The 18,579-nt window shown below is 36.5% G+C and overlaps 1 protein-coding gene across 2 annotated transcripts in view; it reads right to left on the bottom strand.

The window, feature by feature from the left end:
* Positions 1 to 18,239, bottom strand: part of CAND1 (cullin associated and neddylation dissociated 1) — a 41,021-nt gene extending 22,782 nt beyond the window's left edge. Inside the window, exons 1-2 of one of the 2 annotated variants that reach the window (XM_088800603.1) lie at positions 17,829 to 18,239; positions 9,118 to 9,261 (exon numbers count right to left, since the gene is read on the bottom strand). In XM_088800603.1, the coding sequence (XP_088656729.1) occupies positions 9,118 to 9,261; positions 17,829 to 17,896 (212 nt within the window). In that variant the 5' untranslated portion in view covers positions 17,897 to 18,239. Of the gene's footprint in view, positions 1 to 9,117; positions 9,262 to 17,365; positions 17,744 to 17,828 lie in introns of those variants that run through there. The other variant, XM_088800601.1, reaches the window with a different exon arrangement.
* Between the last annotated feature and the right edge of the window lie 340 nt (positions 18,240 to 18,579).

The following is an 18,579-nucleotide window of genomic DNA, read 5'->3' as shown; positions in this document are numbered from 1 at the left end:
TGCAGGCCAAGGTCAACCATTGGTTGTGCTCTGCCCGGGGTCACTTGGTATGAGCTACAAAATGATCTGCAGATGGATGTCACTTGTGCTGGGCTTGGAGGTGCCTAGGAGAGGCAAAGCTACGAACCGAGGCCAACTGCTGCTAGTGCCAAGCTTAGGGCTGCTTAGGAAGAAGTACGGGACATTCCAAGGCTAGATGCTGCTTGTTTGGGGTTTGTGAACCTTTGAGAGATTTTAGGAAAGTCTGCAGCATGATCCAAGATTGAACATTTGTATGGAAAAGCCACTGGAAGTGGCTTGGGTGGGCCCATAAGTTGGGTGGGGCAAGGTCTCAGGGAATCACCAGGGTGGGGCAAATGATGTTAGCCAGGTTGATGGAGACTCAAACAGGGCACCTGCCTGCATCTGCAGGCTGAGTGAAGGAGGGAGGGCTCAACAAAGGAACGATGGCTTCTGCCAGCACTTCTGTCTGGGAGAAAACTGCCCCTACAGCCCTTGATCTAAAACCAGACAATTCATTTCTTCTCCGTATGTCCCTGGCACCTTGCAAGCTGCTATGCCAGAGCTGGCGCTCAGAGTATGTCAGCAAGTAAGTCCCTGCACAGGCCCTTTAGGAGGAATGCCTGGGACTCCAGCAACCCTCTGTCTCACTCAGCCACAATCTCCGCTGGTTTTCACAACCAGAAGTTATGGAGATTTTTCTTCCTTGCACTGGAACCCTGGGTTGGGGAGCCTGATGTGGATTTTGACCCCTCACTCCTCAAGGAGAAACCTCCCCAGTCCGAGATATGTCTTCTGATTTTTAACCGCTACACATTGGTGTGGGACCAGTTCCATGTCTCCATCCCTCCTACGAGTGTCTCCACGTGGCTACTTCTGTATATCCTCAGTTATGTTCAGCTAGACTTTAGGAGATTCTCAATGATGGTTGTTCTGCAGTTTAGACTTAATTAGGATGTGGTCGTGGGAGACCAGAGCAGTCTTTACCTACTCTGCCATCTTGACCAGAACTCCTCCAGAGAGTCTTGATAGATAAGCTCCTTGTAGTTGGTTTCCAATTTTTTTCCCACTGATTTCCATCGTCGTACCGTGAAACTCAAGATATTACTACTTTGTGCTCCCAAAGGACCTTGTATGTAATATGCCTTTCATATTAGGATTTGTATACTGTTATTATAGGTTTGCATGTAGGTCTACTACTTGAGGAGCGAGAAAAGTCCTTCCCATAGAATTTAGCTCACAGTAGGTAATGTTTGTGTGTGAATATTCGCTGGGGAGCCATTATAGTCAAAACTGTAGTAAAGAACAAAAGTATGGCCCCTATCTCTAAAAATTACCATCTGGTTGGTGAGGTAAGGAATTCATATTACTACTTTAGAAATTAATTGAAGGCATTCACTACTCTGCACAATTGAAAAAAAAAACACCTTTAAATTCAATGTTACTATTTACAGGAGATTGCACCTAAGAGATTTTAATGTACTGGGCTTTGATGGGATATAGTAAAAAAAAGGCAAAGCATTTCAAAAAGAAATAAAAAAATCATATACTAGAATAAGTGGATGCATACTGAAAAAAATGAGGAGCGAAAAGAACTGTTCTGATACAAAAGGCAGATGAAAAACACAATAGGAAACTTAGGCCCCTGGGACATTATGGAGAATCTTTAAAGTTAAGCCAATGAATTTAAATGTGTTGTGGTAAATTGGGAGCCAATGTACTTTCTGAAGTATAAGTGACAGAATGAAAATAGTTTAACTGGATAAATGCTCAGATTGATGTTTCATACACCAGTGTGCCAAAAAAATGTACACAAGTGGACACTTTGGTCAGCATTTCACAAGCAGTAGTTCGCCGTAATCAGAAGTGTCTGGACGCTGACGGTAACCACTTTGAGCACCTCTTGTCATTGCAGAAGTCAAACATGACTTGTATTCATCTTTTGTTATCGGTATATATTGAGTATTACAATTTTAATAGTTATTTTCTTTCTTAAAATGTGTATACATTTGTTTGGCACCCTCTATATATGTTCAATAAATAAACACTGACTAATTGCTTTATTAGAGAAGTAGTAGGGAAAGAAATTGAGGAATTAAGAAGAGACAGGAAGAAAAAATAAACAGAAAGACTGGAGAAATCCAAGAATAGCCCAATCCAAAATGACGGCAGTGACAACAAAGACATGGTATATACATGTAAAGAACCTAACAAGAAAGAATGAAAATTGGGAGTGACAATAAAAGGAATTGCAAAAATGAATTTAAAGAGTTCTAGCTTCCATTAATGACAAAATAGTTTTGTTGAACTAACCCTCTTGTAGCTAACAACCATAAAACCTCTAAAACTGTTATTTTAGAAAACAATTTTAATGTCAGATAGTGACAGAACTAAGACCAGAGAAAAACTGTCTACCTAGAATTCCATATCCAGTGAAATTACCCTTCCAAATGAAGATAAATTAAAACAATTTCAGATAAAAGCAGAGAATATAATGCCACCAGACCTATATCACAAGAATTACCAAAGAAAGTTCTCTAAGGTAAAGGAAAATAAAGTCAGAGAGTAACTCAAATTTGCAGGAAAGAATAAAAATCACCAGAAATGGTAAATGTGTGTATACATAAAAGGCTATACTTTAAAAATTATATATTTTTGGCACTACGGACAAAAATACACACAAAAATATATATAAAATAGTAGCACAAATAAGGAAGTAAATGAAAAAATGTTACTGCAAGATTTAAATAATTTATAGCATGGGGTACAATATTAACTTTTAATAGATTGTGATAAATTTAAAATACAATTTATCCCTAGCCTAGAGTGACAATTAAAAAAAAAAAGCAGTGATATAGCTAAAAAGGCAACAAAGCAAATCAAAGTTAAATATTGTATAACAGTGATTCCCAACTTTTTGGTTTCAGAAACCCTTTTAACACATCTAAAATCAATGAAGACCAGAAACAACTTTTCTGTACGTCGCTGTATCTGTTAATATTTACCATATAAAAAATTAAAAGTAACAGTAAACCCATTATAGATTAACATAACATTTAAGAAAAATAATTATATTCTCAAAAAAATAAAAAAGTGAGAAAATTAATTTTACATTTTTGCAAATTAATGTTAAGGCTTAAAAGAAAACAACTGAATCTCCTATTTGCTCTTGCATTCAATCTGTTATAATATCACATATCATGTGGCCTCTGGAAAATTGTTCTGTACACTTATGAGAAAAGGAGAGTCAAAAGGAAAATAACACTTCAGTATTACTCATATAATAGGTTTTGTCACTTTCAAGGTCATGAGATGTCCCAGGGATCCCCATATCAAACTTTGAGAATTGTTGCTGTAACTTGATTAACCCAAAAGAAGGCAGGAAAACACACACACACACACACACACACACACACACACACACACACACACCTACCTCATAGGAACAACAAAAAGGAAACAAGAAGCAAAACAGCATATTTAAATCCAACCATATCAATATTTACAGTAAATGTCAGTGGACTATCTGCTGTCTATAAGGTACATACCGTGTTTCCCCAAAAATAAGACCAGGTCTTATATGAAGTTTTGCTCCAAAAGACGCATTAGGGCTCATGTTCAGGGGATGTCATCCTGGAAAATCATTCTAGGGCTTATTTCCCAGTTAGGTCTTATTTTCGGGGAAACATGGTAATTTGAAAATGAAAACAGATTCAAAATGAAGTAACAGAAAAGATACACTATACAAACACTAATCTTAAAAAAGTTGCAGTGGCTATATTAACATAAGATAAAATGTATTTCAAGATAAGGTGTGTCTTTTGAAGAGAAACATTTTATACTCACAAAAAGGTCAAACATCAAAAAGACAGTTATAAATGTGTATATACATGTGCATATAGTCATACAGCTTTAAAGTACTTGAAACAAATCAGTGTTAAAGAGAAACAGATAAATTGGCAATCATATTTGGAAATTTTAACATCCCTCTTTCAGTATTTAGTATGAAGAAAACAATCGCTTAAGGATATAAATCTGAACACCATCTACTACCCTGATCTAATTACATTTATAAAACACTGTACCCAACTACTGCAGAATACACTTACTTTTATTTGTACATGGAACATTCACCAAGACCTACCATATGCTGAACCATAAAGCAAATCTCAGTAAGCAGACAAAACAAAACCACTCTGAAATTTTAAAGAGTATGACGGTTCTCTTACTGTAATGGAATTAAATTAGAAACCAGTAAAAATAGAAATAAACATCTAAGTAATATTCAAAGATTTGAAAATTGTTTCTAAATAACCAATGGATCAAAGAAAAATCAGTGGAGATTAAAAATATTTCAAATTGAATAATAAAAATACCAAAATTTGTAGAATGTAGCTCAAGTACTTAGAGGAAAATATATACCTTTAAATGTTTATTAATTAGATAGAAGGAAAGTACTAGTAAGGAGATAAAATCAATGAAATAAGTAACAAACAACAGAAAAAATGATCAAACACTACAAACAGTTCTTTGATATGAGTAGTAAAGTTGGTAATTCCCTAACTAGAGGAATTGAGGGGGTAAAAAAAGAGATAGAAAACACAAATTACCAAAATCAGGATTAAAAAGAGGAAATACTCACTGATGACAATTATTTAGATAGAAAATCCTGAGGAATCAACAGAAAAATGAGATACCGCAGTTCATGGTTAAAAGATTCAGTACTTTTAAGATGTTGATCTCCTTCAACTATTTCTATAGCTTTATTCAGCACAATCTCAATCAAAATTTGAGCAAGCTTATTTTTAAAAATAGAAATTGACAAACTGATTCGAAAATTTAGATGGAAATACAAAGAACCTAAAAACTCAAAATACTCTTGGGAAAGAAAAAAATGAAGCTGGGAAACTTACTTCAGACTGCTATAAATCTATGGCAGTATTTCTCAACCAAGGGCGATTTTTACCCCGTAGTAGACATCTGGCAATATATGAAGACATTTTTGGTTGCCACTAGCTACTGAGAGAACAAGGAATGCTATTGGCAATTAGAGGGTGAAGGCCAAGAAACTGCTAAACATCCTAAAATACACAGAATACACAGGTAACTCCTCACAACAAAGAATTATCTGGCCCAAAAGGTTATAGTGCCAAGGTTGAAAAAGCCTGAGTTACTACGCTAATAAAAGTGTTGTGCTAGCATTAGAATAGACAAATAGATCAACTGAAAAGAAAAAAGTCTAGAAATAGACCCACACCTTTATGGTTAATTGATTTCTGACAAAGATACCAATGCAATTCAGTAGGGAAAGAAAGGTGTTTTCAATAAATGGCGTTTCAATGACTGGGTATCTATATGGGAAAAAAATGACCTCATTTCCTACATCACAAAATTGAATTCAAGATAGTTCACAGAATTAAAAGTAAAAGGTGAAACTATAAGGCTTTTAAATAAAAAGAAAACACAGGAGAAAATATTTGTACCTTAAGGTAAACAAAGATTTCTTAGGACACAGAGAGTAATAACTATAAAAGTTGAAATTAATTTTTAAATTAAACTAAATTTAAAACTAAAATTAAAAACTTAAACTCATCAAATTGGGAGAAAATATTGACAAGACACGTGTCAAAGGCCCTGTACCCAGAATATATGAAGAACTCTTACAATTTGATAAAGACAACCTCAATTTTAAAAACTGGGAAAAGTCTACAAAAAATGAACAACGGGCCAATAAACACACAAAATAGCACCAGACATCGTCATCAGGGAAATGTAAATTAAACTATACCTACACGCCTGCTGGAATGGCTAAAATTAAAGAGTGACACAATCAAGTGTTGGTGACAATGTGGAACTGGTACTTTCATGTAAAATGGTACAAATACTTTGGGAAAATTTGGCAGTGTCTTAAAAAATCTAAATGAACAGCAATTTCATACTTAGGTATTTATCTATAGGAAATAAAGACGCATGTACTAAAAGGATTTGGAAGAGAATGTTCAATTTATCTTTATTCACAATACCAAACCCTAGAAAGAAATCAAATGTATAAACAGACTGCGGTACCAATGGACTACTAATCAGTAATAAAAAGTCATGAAATAGTAATACACCCAACATGGATAAATCTTACAGCTGTTATGAGAGTGAAGAAAGCCAGACACAAAAGAGCACATACTGTATGATTCCATTAATATGAAGTTCTACAACAGGCAAAACTAACTTAAGGTGAACAAAACAATGGTGACCTTTAGGGATGTTGTATGTGAGGTAAGAATACAATTTTATCTGTTTCAAATGGTCATTTAGTCTTCTGAAAAAAAGATACAACTTTTCACCAGTAATGCCACCTTCATCATGTACTTTCCATTTTATTTTACTCCACTGGTCTGTTAATGCCTATTTCACTGCTTTGATTAGAGAAACGTAACAGTATGTTTTCCTATCTAGTAAGCAACTCCAACTCCAGCAACTGTTATATTTTTTCAGAGTTTTCTTGAACAAAGAGTTATCTTGAGCAAACACTCTTCCACCTTTCTCCTTCCTCTCAAAATATACTTTAGCATCAACTTGTCTAGCTTGTGGGGGAAAAATTTTTACAACTAAGTTAGCATTACATTAACCTGGACAACTTGACAACTTTGCTGAGTTATCCTAATCTAAGGACATGGGATGTCCTTCCACGTATTCCAAATACATTTTTTTTTTTACTGGTTAGGAGTATTTAAGTTTTCCTTCATGTAAGTTTTGAAAAATATAAAACTATAACCTTCCTTTGTACCATACAATACCCTTACTCAGGGTCACCATTGTAACGTATGTTATAGTTATTCCTAGGCATTTTGTGTTTCCCTTGCTGTAATAAATGGACATTTACTTCCACGGTATCTTCCAACTGGTCATTATTTGCTTATATGAAAGCCACCTTTTGTTCATTAATTTTACATCCTGTTACTTCACCGAATTCTTATTGTTTAAATTTTTTTCTTGACTTGATGTTTCCCACTTTCCTTTTTCAATTCTTATTCGTTTACTTTTCCGCCCTGGTCTTATAGTGCTACTACCTTCAAAAGAAATGTGGCAGAGATAGACACATCTTTGCCCAGTTTCCGACTTTAGTGTGAAGGTATCTGGTAATTTATTGGCTTTTGGGTTGTGGTATGCATGTGTGTGTTTGTGAACTTTTAATGTTAAAAAAGGTACTATCAATTCCATGTTATTAAACGCTTTACTTGAAACAGAATGAATGCTCTCTAGTGAGATACAACATTCCTGACCTATTCCTCCCCAAATGACAGACACATTAAGTCTGATGCTGGTTTTTGGAATGTGCTTCACTCCTCTAATTATCCAAGGTAGCCTAAGTGTTGGTTTTTTTGTTTTTCAGTTAAGAATTAATGTTGAATCTTACCAGTGCCTTCATAACTAACCAGATAGTTTTTTCTCCTTCTATTAACATGATGAAATAAATATATTAATAAAACACATAATATTGAACTACCCTTGTATTTTTGGGATGAACCTCTCTTGATCATAGTATGTTACACTTAATACGTTGTTGAATTTTATTTTGAACATTTAAGTGAAAATGGTCTATAGTTTTCTTTTTTAGTGTTGTTTAGTTAGGATTTGTTATCAGTATTTGGTTTAAATAAAAGACTGGAAGGTTTTCATGTTTTCTGTTCCGAAATAGTACTAGAACTGTGTGTACTGGAAGTATCTATTGTTTCAGCTTTCAAAGAGTGTGAAAATTTGGGGCCTGGGTTTCTTTTGGATGATTCTTTGATAATTTTCCCAATTTCTTGATAAGGCTACTTAGTCATTTATCTATCTATTGGGATTTCCCTCCTCCAAGAATCAGATGTTAGGTTTTATCTCCTAATTTACTTCTTTTGCTTATATCTTAATTCTTCTCTTATTTTCTTGAATATGTCATTTCTCCCCCCGCAACCTGTTAATTTTAAGTATAAAAGATCATCAAAAGATCCAAAGCTCAGATTCATATGAGTAAAGTTTCATACTCAAGTGATTAAGACCTACATACCTCTGGGACAGACTACTACTTATTATTATTTTTAAAGGCTGGTAAATGTTCAGCATACATTTTGAACAAAACTTAACTGTGTTTATTAAGCATGTGGCAAAAGAATTAAAAGATAACAGTAACGATCAAAGTAAAATTATAGACTCATTGCAACTTATTTTTGAAGACCCATTTTATTTTAAACTTGCAAAAATCTCAAGTTAAAGAAACATATATTCAAGAAAGTTGTACTGCATGCCTAGAAATTCTATGCTGACCAATGATTTCTCATGTTTTTGCATGCTTTTATATCAAGTATGTAAAAGGTTAGCCTAAAACAAATTTAAAACTTTTATAAGAAAATCCAATAAAGGAGCAATGAGACAATGATTTATTTAAATTGATATCAAACATTGTATGACATACAAAATGACATAAAATTCCATGATTTAATTTTTATATGAAACTAAAGGTTATACTTACTAATAACTTACTATGTAAATTGTTGGGGGTTACTAATACTTGGTATGTATAAATTAAATAGGCGCATTAATAGAATTTACTGAGAATTCACATTTTGCACCCTATTACTAAGAATGAGTCCACCTTTCACGCTTTCACGTTAGCATCATGCCTAACAACATGCTCCTACTGCGCTGTACACACACAATCAGAATTCCCACAATTTTTAGTAAAGGTTCTTTGTAACTATTTTATCATCAGTGTTGATTTTATGTTAACTATAGTTTTAACTGTTGCTGTTCATTTGTCTTTTTTTTTTTTTTTTTAATTCCTTTAATCACTGGTTCTTAAATTTTCCCCACACTGGAATATAGAAATAGGTCTTTTAATCCAGCTAAAAAAATCACGTCAAACAAGAGCAAGAACCACTGTTTCTGGAGTTTTCTACATGTTACTTCTTACAAAGTAAAATACCATGAAAGGCTACATTTAGTCAATACAGAGAAATGTATCATAAGTACCAAGTACAAACACTAAATACTCGCCAGTTACCTACTCCAGAAAGACATAGAACAAACTAAGATAATTTACCAATTATTTGTATTTTAACAGGGGTTGAAGGGGTAACTTACCATTTGACAGCTAAATTCTGTACCTCTCCATTTTTATCTTCCAGTAACTTCAAAATCATTTTCACTACTTTCCTTTCACTATCATCATCCAACTTGATGGAATCTTTCTGCAGTTCTGTCATCAAATCATTTGTAGCCATAAACCTATCAAAAAAAATAAAAATTTGTTGATAATTTAAAAATGTTAAGCATCAATTAAATAGATGATTTTCAAATCCAATGCTGTCATTCATATCTGTCTATCTATCTCATCTCCTCACATACTCTTTAAAAAAAATTATCTTCCCCAGGTTAATCTTGATTTCACATTTACTGACAGGATCTACAGTGAGTGAACTTTCATTCTAATTAATTTCATCATTGCTTTTAGGGGGAGAAAAGCTCCTCTTAACTTTTTCTTTGCATGTGATTTGAATTTTACCTAGGAAGCCTTTAACTATGAACATTACAAATACCTTCCTAAGTAATACCCTGTTTCTCCGAAAATAAGACCTAGCTAGACAATCAGCTGTAATGCGTCTTTTGGGGCAAAAATTAGGTCTTATTTTCGGGGAAAGACGGTATGCAGATAGTCTGGCAATATAGGCAATAAACTATGTGGTAAGGATTGGCAAAACAACTTACTAATTTAGCAGCTCAGTACTTATAAGGGAATTTTAGGGATAATTCCAGTAATTAGTATGTTACTGGAATTAACTTAATGCTGATTTGACAAAGTTTTAAACTACATGCAAGCATAGTTCTTACCAAATTTTGTAAAGCTGCTTATAAAGAAAAGCTTATGTTCATACTGGGATAATACAAGGTAAATTAAGCGTGTACTTTTTAAAAATGGACATAGTTCTATTTGGAAGGCCCTACCCATTTTATATAACTTAAGTAAATTAAAACCACATAATATTCAGGAAAGTAAAAAAACAAAAAACCCCAAATAGCACATTAATGCAGGCATTTCTACACATAAAGCATTAAAGCATCTTAACCATTTTACTTAAGATAAAATCCATTAAATAACCACTGAAGTTGGCACCTCTAAGAATCCTTGAAATCTAATCATCTGGGTAAAGAAAAGCTTAGTGATCATCAATTTCAGTAAAAAAGCAGATAATCCCAATGTGAAAAATTGTTTTGTGGTTCTGAAGGGATTCTACTAGTACACAGATTAATTTATTTATTCACTGCCTATTATACTCAAATGCCTATGAGCAAAGGACAGATAAGATAAATAGACTTTGACACCTGACCTCAGAGTTATAGTGTAATAAAAAAGTCCACTGGTTTTCAAAAATCTGTAATTAATAGTTAAACATTTTTTGAAGAGTTAAAATAGCACCAGCAAAATTAGCAATAGATAATATTTAAAATCAGAAAAGCTGGATTGATATAGTATAAAGTTATAATTAATTTTTTAATGACCCCGAAACCCAGAAAAGTCTAAGAATGATTTCTTCCTTATGTTAATTTGGTATAAAAATTGCACTATAAATCTTGCAAGGAAATTGACCAGTTTGAAAGCTATCCATGGAAGACTGAAAAGCCAACTGGTAAAATGTCTTGTAAGCATTTACTGTTTTAGGTATGCTCCTAAGGGCTAAGATAATAAATATAGACTAAGTCCTTCCTCTTTTTCATTATGGCAGACAGACAGGTAAATGGACAAATTTCAACCTTACAAGTTTTTTAAAACAACACTCAAGGGCATTTGGCAATGATCACACCAAAGAACTGATGGCTAGTTGGGCCTCAAAGGATTCCTAGGGTTTGCATGAGGAAAGCTGGTTTGGCATTTTTAATTTTTTGTCTTTGTGTGTGTGGTGGTGGTGAGGGGCGTAAGACCTCAGTGAAGGACGGAGGAGTTCAGTGTGGAAAGTTGACCTGACAACCAAGAGGGCCATGGGCAGGTAGCATATACAGTGTGGACCCATTGGACAGAGATGCTTCATGTACCAGGTGGGACACAGCGGGATGGCGAGAGAGTTCATCACACTTCTCAAAACAGTACTCAATTTAAGACTTATTAACTATTTCTGGAATTTTTCATTTAATGTTTTTGGAACACAGTTGACAGTGGGTAACTGAAACGGCAGAAAGCAAAACTGCAGATAAATGGGGACTAACTACTGTATCCTTTTCTCAGTCTTCTTAGTGCCCCGTTTTTTGCATGATTGTTCTTTTCGTTGGTAATTTTGCTGTTTAAAATGATTCCAAAGTGCAGTGCTAAAGTGTTCTTAAACACAAGAAGGTTGTGACGTGTCTTCCAGAAAAACATACATGTATTAGATAAGATTTGTTAGGCATGAGTTATAGTGCTGTTGGCCTTGAGTTCAATGCTAATGAATCAATGTATATTAAATAAGGTGCTTTCAAACAGAAACACACATAAAAGAACGTTATGAACTGATCAACTGATGAAAATTCTGTGACTAGCTCATGGGAACCTAACCCTGTATTTTCCCTAGAAGCAATGCTTCAGTGTTGCTAATTCAACGTTCATGGCAACTTTATAAAACACAACTACTGTGAATAATGAGTACCAACTCTAAGATTTATGAAGTTAAAATTACTAGATTTTTGAAATGGATAAGGGGATGGAAGAAATGAGTTAGGAAATGGTCAATGGAAGAAGAAAACCACAGGACTTGGGTGTTACAGTCGAATACGTATCCTGTCCAGTCTTAATGTTATTTAACAGCCACTGTCACATCAGATGGTTCAACCACTCATCTTACAATGGGAGAAAAGATTAATAATAATAAGCCTGGTTCGACTAGATTACACTGAATGGCCACTCCTCTGATCTTAATCAACAACATATCAGCAATAGTGAAGATGTGAACATCATGAATTACTGTCCTGCAGCCCAAATTCATCTGCCCTTGGCCAAAAGTGAGAACTGAGAAAGAAACAAACAGCAGCCCCTACACTCCAGAAACTGATCTGGGGCTCATCCCTAAACCTCAATGTTATTCCAAACAGATCTGAGGTTTACAGCTAACGCATACTGTTTCCTAGACATAACCTTATAGAACACTCGTTTCAGACAAGTTCGCTTAGCAACACAAAGTAACAACATTCTCCTCTGAGCAACTGCCACTTCTTTACTAATTACAGCTTTTCCTCTGCAATGTCAATGACAGAATTGCCCCGCCTGGCCCCCCACCCCGGGTTCAGACAACATCCAATCTCCACTTCCTTAGACCTTTCTCAAAGTTATCCAAATAAACAGATCCTAGCCCTCCTACTGAGACATCCCATAGTGTGTGCTCTCCCTCACTGTAATGGTAATAAACCCAAGCTGTGTCACGGAAACCTATATAGGAAAAAGTGGTAAATAGTGCTCACATATCAAACAGATGAGTAAAGAAAATACACACTAAATTAGTTACATGGAGATTGTTAGGGATTTGGGGGAGAGTAGTTTCAGTGAGCTTAGGTGGGCAACAGCTAAGCAGTTTAGAGTTTATCATGTAGTCAATGGGAATTAGTAGGGAAGGCAATGATCAGCTGTGATATTTAGGAAGAAAATTCTAATGGAAAAGCTATCAACAGGTTGGATAAAAACCTGTTGAGATAAGGAGACTAATTTGAGAAACACTCAGCAGAGGGCCAAAGGAGAGAAAGGTAGAAGAGGAAACATCAAGGTTTTCCAACTGGGACATTTGGTGGATGGTAATGTAACAAGAAAAATAAGAATAAAAAAGGCTTAAGGTGGTTGAGGGGGAAGGTAAGATGTTAACTTTCGGACTCCTGTGGGAGTCCCAGGTGAATATAACTTACAGGCAGTACCATGTCATTCATTTTTCAACAAATATTTTGGGGGTACCATGATCAGGAACTGTGCCAGGCTCTGCAAACACAGTTATAAACAATATAGTTAGTCTGGAACTTACACACCTGGCTTAATCTACTGGACGGAAAGTTCCTCAGGGGAGGACTATTCACCTTTAGTCAATCCAGTGTAGGGAAGCACAAACGGTAGAAACAGATTCCTTGTACTGCACAGTGAGGAGCTCTCACCACCCTTTCCCTCACATACAAACACAATTTTACCCTTGCATCCAACAGAATTCTAAATATGGGCCAAGTGCATCACCCAGTGAACCCAAGATCTTGTACACACACTGCTCTCACTTTTTCTCATTTATTCCCTTAGAGTTATGAATTAACTTGGGACAGTCTTCATATTGCTCATGTGAACAAAACTAATTTGTAGTAATCTTTCTTCTCCCGTTTCCTCAATTAGTTCCCTTTCTCCTCTTTTTCAGTGGTGAGCCATAATCATTGCTGATAATCAGTTACCAGTATACCTATATCAAGAAAAATCACGTAAGTGAAATCAAGTAACTTACTGCCATCAACCTTGCAAAGTACTTAAAAGTGCCCAGAAATCACCTTCTTAATCTTTACAAATCTGTTTCTTTTGACTAAATCTACTTTTCGTCAAGCACGAGCAGTCCAGAAAATCCACTTAGTACTTCCTATTACATTAGTGTAAATGCCCAAACAGTACTTTCAGCTTTGTTATAGGATCTCTAAGATCCCTTCCAGCTCAGAAAGCCCAGGAATTCCACTTCACAGGGCTGAGATTTTTATTAGCATTTTAAACAGCGTCCAAGTAAAAATTACTTCCAATATCCAAAACCCATAAATAAGTTTGGTAACATAAACCATTATCAAGCTGGGAAATTCTACAATGCAATGAATTACTTTAAGATTGTATCAAATGGTATTAAAAAAAAAAAAACAGACTTGTAGATTTTACACTGGCTTCTTGAGGAAACTTCCCAAAATCCTTGCATGTTTTTTTTTCTTACATCTGGAACGAAAATCCAATTCAACTAAAGCAAGCATCTATTGAGAACCCACATGGGCAAGGAAGGCACTAAACAGACTGAAGGATGCAGTTTAGCAAAGAAGATCCTTACCCTCAGTTTCCTGACCAGTACTTGCCCCCAGCTCCAGTCAAGATTATCTACTCGCTCACCCCAGTAGAATTTTGTATAGTGTGCTTTGACATTCATTTTCTCTACCTAGAATTTAAAGACCTCAGATCACTCTACAAACATGACGCTCCTTTGCTTTCATCTTTTCTGCCGCTTAAGCCAGAATACTACATATTGCCCTGGGTTATTTATTTTTATAATAGTGTTTTAACCATTCAACAAGCACGTAGGTCTTACTGAGGGGAAGCACTAAATCAACTTTCTGAAGTCCCTCTTAGGGGATTATTAAAAGCGTCTTTTAGCACAAAATATTTCATTAGCCTAACTCAGAAGGAACTGAAATGTAAGGTCTTACTCTTCATGTCCCCTCGTCAAAACCCTGGAGAAGCAGCATACCATGGCAGTTAACAGTTCATGTTCTGGTGTATCTGGAAAGCCCACATCTACTACTAACTGATCTTGGGCTAGCACTTAACATCACCATTTCAGTTTCCTCAGCTGTAATAGAGATTGTCAGTATCCACTTTACTAGAGTTGTAAACACAAATATGATCAAATGTATAAAGTCCATACTAAGCATTAATATTAACTATTATGTACAGAGAGAGAAAAGAATGGTAAATTTTTTCTTTAGCTCTTGATTACTTGGAAAACTTTAATTCCGCTGATGAAGTATACGAAAATAAATCCACTGAATATTCAATATTAATATTCATAAATGGAACATTCACATGGTTCATGCGCATTAAAGTTTTCATTCTGGCATCTACAATCACGTATCTACTGGCACTAAACCTTAATATATATCCCATTTTAAAAGAATACAGAATATACTAAACACGAAAGAAAAAGGGCATTAGTTGTTTTGTTTTTCCCAATAAATTGAGCCTATGATTTAAGGCCTAAAAAAGATTCTTTAAAAATGCTGACAATTTAAAATTTTGAAGCTTGCACCCATTTCTTTACCTTCTTTGCATTACTGAACGATGTAGTTATCCAGACACCTGAAATTCCAGGCCTATAAGGGACCTTTTGTAATCACCCATGTACAAGTCTCTTGAGTGAAAATTTAATCCCAAATTAAGTAGCCTGCCCAAGATCTCACAGATAGTTTATAACAAAGAATCCTACATGACTAGGGCCCGTATCTTATGACCAGTACGTTTTCTCTTTGGAGTCCACCGTTCTCTGAGAATAAAATTTTTTTCTTCCTTTTAGATGTATCGTTTTCCTCTCCCCTTAGCACAAGGTAGAGTGGTCTGCACATGCTAGATACTCTATAATGTCAATCAGCCTGTCCTCAACATCCTTCTCACACTAGGTATTTTAAAGCATGAGAGACAAACTGATTTATACCAATTTACACACAATTACACCAATTATGTATTATTTACACAATAAAGTAAAATATTTCTAATGAGAAATTAGAAAGCATTTTAAAAATAGAACACATGTATTCAAATAAATGCCTGCACTGAAAGTATACAGAAAAATCTTCAAATATCTGACTTCAAATGCTCACTATTTTAATTAATCCCTGAAATGTCTGTAATCTGTATAGTGCTTTAGTTCCACAGACTTGTCTGTTAACTGGATGGCTTGAGTATATCATAAGTCTTAAGACAGAGTTAACAAAAACACTTAATGATACCAAATTACTGGAACTCATTCTTTCTAAATGTATCTTCTACCTAAATATACCTTCTATACTACTCACCATTAGAAATATTTCAATATTATACTTTCAGTAGAATAACTACTCCTCCAAGTAACGTTTTGATTTATTCCAGCCCAGATTGATTGATAATCCTTATCAAGTTCAACACTGACTAGAACTTAACATCAAAACACTATTTCTTTCTAATAATTAAAAAAAGCACGTATTTTTTCCTTTACAAGAAATTTTTAAAAGTTTCAATCAATAATGACATATGAACATTATCACATGACTTGATTTCTTTATTCTAAACATATTACCCTACCCATACACAAGTCTGACTAGTTTAACAAAATTGTATTATTACAAGGAAAATGCTATCTTCAGACTGAAACTGTACACAATCAAAATGAAATTTAGTACTTTGACAGAATGAGCCAAACTGACAGAAATGGGAAGGGGAAAAAAAATCATACTACATACTCTACCATAGTTGAAAGTTTATATATGTCCCATTCAAATGTTTAAATTTCAATGGCTTGCACTGGAAGCAAGCAAAGCTGCAAATGGAAAAGCATGCTAACTTTTTAAAAACACAACCAAAACTTTCAAAAATAATCTTGATTTTGACCCGAGAAGTACACAAATCTAAAATATCAAAATACCCAAAACAAACATGTCTCCTCAAAAAAGTCACAACACTAAAATCTTTAGTATTAGCAAATGGACTTTTAAAAGTAATGCAATACTGAAAAATTCCGTAGGTAGCAAAACTTTTAAAAAATCATTTCTGGCTTTTGAAGTCACAGAACCAAAACTGTATTTCATTGGCCATTTTAATATGCCAGCACATCAATTTAATTAGGAACGTGACCTTTTTTCATGGTTCTCATTTCACAAATCAGGAAATTTCTTCTTGGTAGATAAGGTTTGGACATGTTTTCAGAAGTTGAAACGTACTGTTCATAGACTATATAAATAAATAAATAAGTTCTGCAGCCACAATTTTAATTGAAGACTGTATGTTCTTTCCTTTAAAATGCACACAAAATACAACCACTAAGCCTCAGGGAACAAAACGAGTACTTAAGAAATAAAGAGCTCTTTTTTAGATCAGCATTTTTATTTGGTGGATGGGATGCGGAGAAGGAAGGAATGTAACAATTGCTGTACGTAGTGCAAAAAAAAAAGAGAGCGAGAAACCAAGGTAATCCGTGAAAACAATTCTTCAATATGCACGATACCAAGGTTTGGAACCGACAGTACAAGCCTCCTGGAACAGAACTGCTATCACATTCACCATCCCCATATTAGAAAACTCCTGCTTCCAATAAGACCCATTTGCTTGGTTTACTTTTCTGTTTAGGATTCACCAATTCACCTTTCTGGCAGGAAATTCGAGATATTAAAAAAATAATAATAATAAGACTAAAACCCCGAGTTCCCGCTTGGGTTTTACCTGACAAGGGAAAATGACAGAGATGCTGGCGGGAAAACCCTACGAGTCAAGTTTCCTCTATGGTGGCTGCCCTCCCCCTTCTTCCCACCTTCACGAGAAGAAAAAATCCAAAGAAAAAGTTTATAACCTAATCCACGAGGAGCTCAAAAAAGCAAATCGTTCAAGATGAATGCACCTAGGCCCACTTACATCTGCGGTAGAGGAGGAGACAGCTGGGTCCGAGTGGGCAGCTGCTCGGGCTCTAGCGAGCAGGGCGGCCTAGCGCCTGCGGCGGGCCGGCGAATAGGCCCGGCTTCCCGATCCCCAAGCCTAGAGCAACTCCCTTCCCCACAATGGTGGGTGATTGCGCCCCATTTCGCTACTTGAGATATGAAAATCATGCCTGAGGAGGGGAAAGGAAATGCTGTGGGGACGATCGCGGACGCAGAAGGGGCCGAGGGCCGGCGGCGGGCAACGGCCTAGAGGAAAGAATGGGGGGAGGGGGTTGGAAGGCAAGGGGCCCGCCTGGATCAGGGAACAGAGTGGTGGGCTGGGAACCTCGGGAAAGCAGAGAAACCGGTTAAGGCCAAAGGGGTGGGGCAAGACCTTTCTGAGGGCAAGGGCCACGGATGGGGGACCCCGAGGTGGGTTTCGGGTCAGATTTCGCCCTCACCTGAAGTCCTTGTCGCTGGATGTCATTTTTTCCAGCAAATTGGAAATGTGGTACGAGGCGCTCGCCATGTTGACGGCCTCGATCCCGCCCGCTGGCGCTGCTGATGCTGCTGCCCGCTGCCGCTCCTCCTCTCGCTAGCAGCGGCTCCCGCTTCCAGGGTCGCAGCGCGACACCGACGCAGACTAGGGAGGCGCCTCGACGGGCTGCTCCCTCCCCGGCGAGGCGTGGGCCTGTCCCGGGGGAAGCAGAAGCTACGGGGCCGACCTAACGACGGCACTGCTCGCTGCAGAACGAGCTCATGGGAAGCAAAGAGTACAGCAGGGCCTCTCCCGGGAGCCAGACACTTCCACTCGGGCCCGTCTCGCTCCCACTCCCTCTGCACTCGCTCCCCAGGGCAAGGGGCCAAAACCCGCCTCCTTCGCGCCGGGGGCGGAGGCAGTAGACGCGGGACGCTACGGAAGCTGAGGTCAGGGTTCACGGAGGTCTCCCCACGCACGCTGTAGAGACACTAGTTAAAGGACGATCCTGTTGGCTGAAGCTTGTGTCTGTCTTCGCATGGACCGCCTTTCAGGAGGCATGACAACGACCAAAAAGGGGTGTTCTCGCGAGACTTAAAAGCGACGGTTAAAGGACGGGGTGCGAGCGGGACAAGTGTGCCTTAATCTGAAAATAACTTGATTTTTTTTTCCTGTATGACAGAGAAAAAGTTTACGATTTTAAAGAGTATAAAGCTTGGAAGTAATGCTAATTA

The sequence above is a fragment of the Rhinolophus sinicus genome, chromosome 1, assembly GCF_057876585.1.
Source record: "Rhinolophus sinicus isolate RSI-liver-muscle chromosome 1, RSI-T2T, whole genome shotgun sequence".
In the NCBI taxonomy this organism is placed as follows: Eukaryota; Metazoa; Chordata; class Mammalia; order Chiroptera; family Rhinolophidae; genus Rhinolophus; species Rhinolophus sinicus.
The sequence above is the reverse complement of the archived record's forward strand: the minus strand, read 5'-3'. Positions and strand labels throughout refer to the sequence as shown.